Here is a 9171-nt window from a genome sequence, read left to right on the forward strand (position 1 = left end):
TTAGTTGTTGAAACTAGGTATTTATTACTTTGGTTGGGGTGGTAGTTTACTTCGAGTACCGTCAGAATTGAAAGCTGGGTTTCAATTACACACAAGCAAGTTCCTAATGCAGATTTATGACATGGAAAGGTGACAACAAGTGACGTCAGCGGTCCTTCAGGCTAAGCCTAGTCGAAGCTTCTTGTCAGAGAATAAATTAAAAGAGGTTTATCTTTTTCCAGATCGATTACGTGCATCCGACGAATGACACACATGCAACCTACTTTCTCGAAAAGAAACCACCGCATAATTAAAGGGTGCACCGACACAACGAACCTCGTGTCGTGTGTCCCGCAACGTCTGTACATTCAGCATTGAAGGCACAGTAGCTTGTTCCAAACAGTTGCGTAGGCCGACCCAATATTCAGAACAAGATTCTTCCATGTTTTCAGGCAGAAAGTGAATGACTGGCAACTGATGTGGACAGATTCGCCTAGTTGGTGAGGTCCTCGCGTATCCACTTAGCCCCTAACTATGGGACTTTATTAAATATGTTACGCCTCCATGACGACATCTCCGTGGCGTAAGCGATTCCTACTGCCATGTTGCTCCGAAATGACGTCGATGCAATTCAGCTCCAACATCAGACATTACTCGAGTTGTAGACAATTATTTCTTCAAGACTTTTACTGTGCTTCACTCGTAGACTTTGCAGTAAGACTAGTGGTTTGGGTCGGTTACTAATCTCTAAGAGGGAAGTTGTCTATGTAGTCTTAACGGAGCAGCGCCTACAGTGCAGAATTCAACCTTGGGTCTCCAACTGTGATCCATAACAGATTTTGGCTGGCCAGAGCATCCAGCGTATCACGGAACAACTGGAAAATATTGTCAAGTGTTACGCGAGATAAAACTTAGAGAAGAAGCCTGAAAGAAAAGAAAAGGAGAGTAAAAAGACTGAAGCACATAGCGATTGCACACGTTGTCAGTAAAGAACCTTTTTCCACAGAATCCAAACAAAGTCATGAGAAAGAAGGCGATGTAAACAAATGAGAATGATAATTGTAGGTTATCGCTTGCATTGTCTCAAATGGGACTTGAAGGTCATTACTCTAGAATCTCGCTTGCCTTTTGTTTGGGATCTGGACTACGGAGGCCTCCACGAAGGGATCATCTTAGGTGCGTCATTACGATAGACACGAGTTGTTTCGAAGCACTGACCTTCAGATCCCACCTGAGACAACGCAAACCATTAGCCAAGCTGAGGTAACAAAGGTTGTGGTCTGCATTTTCCAATATGATACTTGAGTCTTGATCCTGAATCTCAAGACTGAAGCTCATAGCGATTGCGCACGTCGTAGTAACGGTCGATAAGTCTGTTACATACGGGCATCAGTAAATTCTCACTGAGGTCAAGTAGGAGCTCTCATAGAAAGCTAGCTTCAGAGTAAACGCCGCTGTCGCAACAAGGTTTTGAGAGCTATACAAACAAGAGTAATTGTTAAATGGTGAGATCATCTAAATACTGAAGAAACTTTTGAAAAGGGGTTTCTAGGCAGTGATTGACATGAATGAAGGATTCATAATATGGATAGTCATAAAGGCCAGCGCTTGCTTCGCCTCTCTACGGGGACCGCGGTGGTAATCGGTAATCAGAAATTCATTGAGTAATTCGGTGAGCAAAATTCAACTTCCATTCACAAGCCTGAATAAATTAGCTCATGCCATGGACTCAATGCAGGTTGATAGTTAAAGAACAATTTAACAGAGTATCATGAACAAGTTTAGGGGAATCAATGAGACAACACAATTAACGGCCAGATCAAGAAAACTAGCTTGTGGTAACTAGCCTAATGACTTGATAAATCATATCTTAGGATCATGAAGAGTTGTACCGTATTGCAGATCAGGAAGAGGACAGAACGCCCTATGAACCATTCCTGTGGGTAGCCACTGACCGCTCATGAAATCTAAGTAGTGTTGCATTTCACGATTAGTTAGCAGTTGCAAGTGATGGCGTACCATTGCAGGCTAAATATTGGTGAATCTTTTTGGAGGATTTGAACTAGCTTGAAAAGTGTGAGATAAAAAGTGTTCATGGTTATCACTCTAAAAGTTAAGGCAGGGAAGCTGCTGAGGAGCCTGCTCTGCACATCAGTTCGTCACAACAACAGGTTAAATTATATCACCTGGTGGTAGAACGAGTGATGCCATGCAGCATATAGATTAGGCAGAAAGAAGCGTAAGGCACCTGTTAACAATATTGGATAAATAATCTAGTATTCATGTCTTCAAGAAAATTATGCTCCTGGCTGAGAACGATGACATTCGCAGGTGGAAGTGGATAAGACGTACCTCTAAGAAGTGATTCGTTTAAAGACGCGTACCAGAGACAAGGGCTTGCGGACGTCTTATGTGAAGAATATCTGCTCAAGTTCGTTTGGTAGTGTTCTCACTGCATGGCCTGACTCCGCAGACGGTACCCTCCGTTGTTCTCCGTTGTTCCGGAAATCACTGGTTCTCATTCGATGACGAGGGGCAATACAGTTAATTGGGTGCTCATTTCAACCCTAATCATCAACCAGATAAGAAATTATTGGAGCGGAACGTGTGACTTAGATAGTAAGAAATAATCAGAATGGAATCAGTGCTTTCGGGTAATGGAAAGAAATGACCGGCTACTCTGAAGATCATAGGCAGGGCAGGACGCACTCGATTGTTGGCGATACTCACAGAATGCTTTGCTGTGATTGACGAAGCTCCAGAAAGAAAGTAGAATGACGTAACCCGCCTGAGCGTCCGAAGTTGACAGTCCCTACGTGTGGATGCATCAGAATTCCTCGCGAAGTTCCTGCTGATAGTGGTGTTGTGAGGCTTCGGGAATCGAAGTGGAGAGGATGACCAAGGGTTTGAGTGAAAGGAGAGGCAAGGCTTCATCTCTATTAATCTCGTGTTAATGTAACTTCTGTATGGACAGAACAGGTTACTAGCGTGACTGGGATGTAGGGTGGAGTTTGCAGGTTTAGCCACTGTAGCTCAGTCAGTCGGGGATCAGGCTAGGGTTTCTCTGCAGGATTATATGGTGGGCTAGTAAAAGCTCACATCGTACTTGTTATGATGTATTCTACTAGCAAGCTTCAAAGGCTCATAGCGTGGTTTTAAGGGACGGACAGGACACATACTTTCTAGTCAAGTGACCCCATCCCAATTGCCAGTATCTATCCCAGTTCACAATCTCTCCAATTCCGCGAGCATGAAAAATCGTCATAGTGGATTCTGAACAATTGCTTCAAGGAGCTTCAGTCGAAGTGCCAAAATTCGCGCCAGTGCGCTTTGAGGTTCAGAGAAGCAGCATGAGCGTCCAGACTGATTCTAGATGAAACATCGAAGGCTCAAACCTTCGGTGAGAGGGTCAAATTACAGCTACATCACGGAACAACATTCTGTGGAATATTGCCGTAATTTCTTTTGGATACCGACAGAAGCAGTACTTTGGATGTTCGGACGGAATGTACTTTTAGAAAAAATTCAATGCTACCGTACTATGCACTGCGATAGGATTTTTTGTTTCATTTTAAGTCATGTAATATGCTGATATTTTAAAGTTATAGTGCCACATAAGAATGAAAGTAATTCTTTTAAGTTAAAAAAACATAGCTCGCTTGGTGTTGTACGTGTGGCCTTTAAGGAGGTACTCAAGCATATCCAGTAACAAGTGTATTTGGGGTGGAAGATTTCCAAGATTCATGTTGCATCTGTAAAGTCATCAGTATTTGTATTTAAATTATTTATTTATATAGCGTCAGTTCACAAAGAAGCACACTTTGGGTAGATACGGTTCAAAATGAGACGGGTGGGGATGATGATGATGGCTCTTTTCCATGATATTTAGAGGTTCAGTTACAAGCTGAAGACCACCTCGAAAATAGATTATATTGAGCCGCAACCACAGCAACACAGAATATATTTCCCCCTGTATATGCTGGTAGATTCCACCATGACTTGTGGGTTCAAAAGAAAATAACATTTAGCCGAGTAACCTTTCAGTAATGCTGTGAAGTTTCATTTACATGTACTGTGTTTCCTATTTTTATCACGCGCGAGATTTGTAAAATTACCTCTCAATTACATGGATATATATATATATATATATATATATCCATGTGTGTATCCCCAACGACGATTTTTTAGCAAGCTTGTGGGGGATACACCACCATCCTCAATCCATCCGGTGTATTTTGTGCATTCCAAGTCCGCTAAGGCTGCAGAGGACAAGTTTGGTGTAGGCATAAACTTTTCCCATATTCTTTACAAAACAATCAGGGTTTTGCTTGAAAAATCGGTGACCTACAACACCTCGGGGAGTTTTGACTGCACCGACCTGTCTTTCAGAGTGTAAGGAGTTGAACACGTTTAAGTTCAGAAGGTTTCGGCCGTGGTAGCCAGACTCTCGGCATTGTCACTTAACAGGGAGCGCACTCATGGTTTAGAAAAGAGTTAAGCGGAGGATTTTGTAACCGACGAGAAGACCTATTTGCACAACCAAGTCGTATTTGGAAGTTAAGTTACGAAGAAACAGACGACTAGTTGAGAACACTCATGTGGAGGTAAAGTTTATCGTTCTACACGTCGTGTGTGAAGCTTCACTAAATACCCAAGTTAATCCGCTTGTGTTTGGGTGATATAACTACGACTTATATTTCAAGTTACTTCAGGCACCGAAATCTAACTTGTAAGATGTTATTTTGACCTTACGATTCCAAATCCGTATGAAATGAGAAAACTAAGGTTCGCGTGAAGGTATGTGCTGGCATACGGATTCAGAAACCTCCATCCCCACGTTACCGACCCAAGAACCCCCAAACTTGGACGTCTCTTTATCATTAGGTCAAAGGGACTGCCGGCGCTGTGGCGCGAGGGACCCTCAAAAGGTAGCCGGCTTAAACAACCCCAAGTAAGTATCAACACTCCTCTCATCTACCTCTATTGCAGCAGAAGAATTAACTCCGGAGGAAAGGCTTTCTAGATGTTTTCCTTTACGAAAATTTTCATGTGAATATTGTTCTATAATTAATGAGTCCTGCTCACGTTCTTCTTCGATCGAGCACATGGTCTCTATCCATTTTCTTGGTGTTGTTGGTTATGCCTTACTGATCCATGTGAAAAGATCGAAATAGGTGTGTTTTCGTGGCGCACTTCAACAGATGAGCCAACTACTGCTACTGGACAAACTGTGTGAAGCATAGCTTGCGAATTGACCATCACTCAGAACCGGAAGCTGTCCACTTAGATTCTTTTACCTAGCACCTACATGCCTTTGTTGTATCCTAGTGGTTTCTATCCGCAAGGTACTGGTAAGGTTAACATTTTAATGTGTTGATCGCATACATTAGCTTAATCAGAAAGAGTTATCCCGCAGAAAAGAAATTCATATTGTTGGTTTACTGTATTCTGTGCTTTACTGACATGTACGAGTTTGAAGTGCTTTCGAGTCTTAATATTCAAAACATTATTCCCTCTCTTTTCTTTATATCGTAGTTATAATTTTCTAATGTCTAGAAATAAATCTTCGACGTGTTCCAATTCCAGCTGGTGTTGTTGTCGTCGCCAGTTCATTCTGATACATTCTGGTCTCATGGATTTGTACGTGATAAGTCATGATGACTGAGCTCAAGCCCATTAGTAATTGACTAACTGGAAATAATTTCACGCCCACGTCATTCAAGGCGTTCGGTGCTGTCCTGCTTCCAAGCGGTGACTAGATTGTGTGGGGTGCATCTCTAGATTCTAACTGTGTGGCCGGTCATGATGCTGGCATACTGGGAGGACAGTCATAGTATAAGTGGAAGTTGAATGTGTAAAATTAAAATGTCAACCAGCTCTCGAAATGAAGAGCGTGCAGGTATCTATGCTATTTCTGTTGTCCATCTGTTCAGAAGTTGTTTAATAGGACGCGTTAAGTAGGAGCAACGGTGCAACAGACCTGTAGATTATGGTGCTGGTTTTGTCACTAATCTCTGTATATCTGGCTTCCTAATTATTACTTAATGCTGTTAAGAGATTTATCCTGCTGGACCTTTTTCAAGTTGTATATGGTATTCAATCTCTTGCATGTTGCCTACCGCAAGAGTTTTGTTTGTCTATCTGTTGTCTTGCACTTTTTCAAATCTAAATGAAGTTAATCGCTTGGCCGGAGTGCCCAACGAGTTCATCGCCAGGTGAACCGCATCCATTGCTCGCTTTCAGATCGAACTACTGATTCCAATGTTTGTATGCTCGTTTTTTCAGATTAGCAAAGCAGGGTGCAAGCACCACAAAGATACGCTGACTCAAATCGCCACTTAGCGATCTTATCACCGTTTTAAGGTTGTGCCTAAGCTCGAACGAGGTTGAAGACACTGTAATGAGTCCGTTCTCTAGTAACGAATGTGATGCGAGTTGGCCTTCTACGTCTAGCAAGGAACATGAGGAATCGACGAGCCCTAATTCCAAGGGCAAGGGGAAAAAATCTAGCTTATCACCGGATTCGGACAAGGAAATCGAAGTCTCAAACAAACTCACTGTCCCTGAAGTTTCTAGTTTGTCATTGACAGACTCCCAGCAATCTTTGGAGAGAGGGAGCTCTTCCAGCTCAATTTTCTCCGACATCAATGGACTATCAACAGAGAATGTTGAAAATGATTATCTTGATTCTGATTCTCTCGATTCTGATTCTCTCAATTCTGATCTTCTTAATTCTGAGTCCTTCAATAACACACAGGTTTCTGGAACTCCCGTAACTGCATCCATACTCACCGGGGCAGTATCGCAATATGAGACTGATAGCTTTGCGAGGTTTGATCTCTCAATATTCTTGCTCGGATCTGCCATGTTTAATCTACGCATTAAATGACTGAGAGTTCACTGCTGCATTATTACCAATTTAACCCAAGTTTTTTTATCCACTACTTATAAATTAGCTTTGAATTTTATGGATAATAAATTTGATTTTAATATCCTTAGTTCCTTAAGCGGTAAGCACAAAGTTTGGTCAGATTTTACTCGCCACACTTCAGCCGCGATTATTCTTCAAGGTTATAAATTGAACTCCAGATTGAGCATTATCTAGGCCCTGACAGTGTGATTCATTTCTAGTTGTCAATATTTTAAAATGTCGTTCGCAGTTCCGATTTTTCTTAAAAAGAAAGAGAGGTTATATATACATATGTATACAAATAGTTTTTTATTTTTTATTTTTTAATATCATATATATATATATATATATATATATATATATATAATCTATTTTTATTTTTATTTTTGTATGTTAGGCAAAGATTTGTTTTTGAGATTGAGAGTTCTAATCCTATAATGGATGATCAGCAGTGCGGTATCAGAACCCGCCCAGTTGGAGTCCAATGTTGTGAGGACCATTGTTTCTATATCCTGAATTGTGCTCCTCTGTGACAGGAACGATGAAGTTGAGCATCTTAATCTGGAATTGGATGCAAACACTGAGAATATGCAGGAAACTACTCATGACGCCCTCGATCCAAACTCGATTGAAGTTTACATCAAAACTGTAATTCACTCCACCTGAAACTCCACAGTGGATCCATGTATATCAATCACTAAATTAGATGTAGGTGTTCAGTCGAATAAGTTTACAAATGTGTGATTCTGTGGTATCCACTCCGTCAAACAGTTGTTCTTTCTTTCTTTGGTAATTGATAATAGCTTGCCAATGGTGAGACTCGACTCTGCTGCAAGAAAGGCTCGTGCCCAAGTTACCAAGTTCAACCTTACCCTGCATGTATGTGATACCTATGTTGTGGTTTGATGGTCTGCAGAAACCATTGAGAAAATTTGAGGATCTTTCTGGCACCGAGTCAGGCTGTATTCCAGGCGCTATTATGGGTCATTTTATTGGTATTTCAGGCGATATTTTTGACCGTTCTACATGGTTTAATCTAAATCTTGATCGAACGGATTCTCCCTTGGTCTCATCACGTGGCATCACCATCCCTAGTTTTGACATGGGCAGTGGCGAGTTACGCTCACAGCAAGCACTGATGATCTCAGGGAGACTGAACTTATGGACGCTGAGGAAATTATCGACTAAAAGTTATATATATATACACACATACTGTCTGCGGCACCTTCTATTCTGCTCCACTCGTCTCTTATTGGTAACTATCACTTTTACATTATTCCTCGAGAGATGAGATATTTTTTTCAATTTTGGGAGTGTATCACTTTTACATTATTCCTCGAGAGACGAGGTATTTTTTTCAATTTTGGGAGTGAAGATATATTTTTATTGGCTTATCTTCTACAGGCGCTTCACAAGGAGGTTGAAAGAGTACAATACTCAAAGAAATTAACAAATATTATCCATAGTTTGTTATAAATAATGTTAAGTTTTATTATTAAAAAATGAAAACTTATTAGGAATTGTGTGAAGTTCTATTATGCAAGAATATAGGATATATATTAAAAGTAGAAACATTACAACCTAAAGACTTGATTGCTTATATTAATAAAATAATATTTATTATTAATAAGTATATTTTATTAGAAGCATTGAACATATTTTAGAAATTACATTCTCTTAATTTCTTGATTTTTTATATTTATGGTCTTATGAATTATTTTAAACATTTTAGAAATCTCATTCTTTTTATTTCTTAGCTTTTTAAATTACATATTTTTATAGGTTATTTTAAATGAAGAAATTTGAAAAAAAATTGATTAGAACTTCATGGCTTGAGAATATTGAAATTGAGAATAAAAGTGGTTACATTGCTATCTATTTCAAGCTAAAAATTAGATGAATTATATTAATGGAGTAATTATTTTTTGTGATAATGACAAAAAAAAGGAAATACAATGGATGGAAAAAGAGATTTGCAACAGGTGACAAAAAATGTATAATGGGTAAAAAATTATAATAAATTTGGTAAAAAAGATATATGCCATGGATTGAAAAAGATAATAAAATATAATGATTTATGACGAGATATTTGAGGAAGATATATCAAGCCAAGGGCCTAACAAGAAGATGACTTAAAACATAAAAAAATATATATTTAGTTAGAATCAACAATGGATCTAAATTTCTATCTTTTCTTAAAAATACAAGCAAAGACAATTATAGTAGAAAGTTTCTTTTGAAAATGTTGCCATTTTAAAAACTCTATATAGTACCACTTTTGG

General features: G+C 39.5%; 1 protein-coding gene and 1 long non-coding RNA gene across 4 annotated transcripts; one reads left to right on the forward strand and one right to left on the reverse strand.

Moving 5' to 3' along the window:
* Window positions 1-1718: 1718 nt before the first annotated feature.
* Window positions 1719-3223, reverse strand: LOC149986332 (uncharacterized). Of its 2 annotated transcripts, none has more exons than XR_016500942.1 (3): window positions 2710-3223; window positions 2332-2546; window positions 1719-2123 (listed from the first exon to the last, which is right to left on the reverse strand). It is a non-coding gene; the product is annotated as an uncharacterized LOC149986332 (long non-coding RNA). The 2 variants fall into 2 exon arrangements; XR_016500943.1 differs by having other exon boundaries at window positions 1719-2118; window positions 2710-2845.
* Window positions 3224-4219: 996 nt separating this feature from the next.
* LOC112277221 (uncharacterized) lies at window positions 4220-8516 on the forward strand. Of its 2 annotated transcripts, none has more exons than XM_024509310.3 (4): window positions 4220-4930; window positions 6265-6810; window positions 7426-7537; window positions 7806-8516. In XM_024509310.3, exons 2-4 carry the CDS (start codon window positions 6380-6382, stop codon window positions 8178-8180), a joined length of 918 nt encoding a protein of 305 aa, XP_024365078.1. In that variant the 5' UTR covers window positions 4220-4930; window positions 6265-6379; the 3' UTR covers window positions 8181-8516. The 2 variants fall into 2 exon arrangements, with proteins under 2 accessions (XP_024365078.1, XP_090103751.1); XM_090247625.1 differs by having other exon boundaries at window positions 4231-5878.
* The last annotated feature ends 655 nt before the right edge of the window (window positions 8517-9171 follow it).

This window comes from Physcomitrium patens, chromosome 25, assembly GCF_059467195.1.
Source record: "Physcomitrium patens ecotype Gransden chromosome 25, ASM5946719v1, whole genome shotgun sequence".
NCBI lineage: Eukaryota > Viridiplantae > Streptophyta > Bryopsida > Funariales > Funariaceae > Physcomitrium > Physcomitrium patens.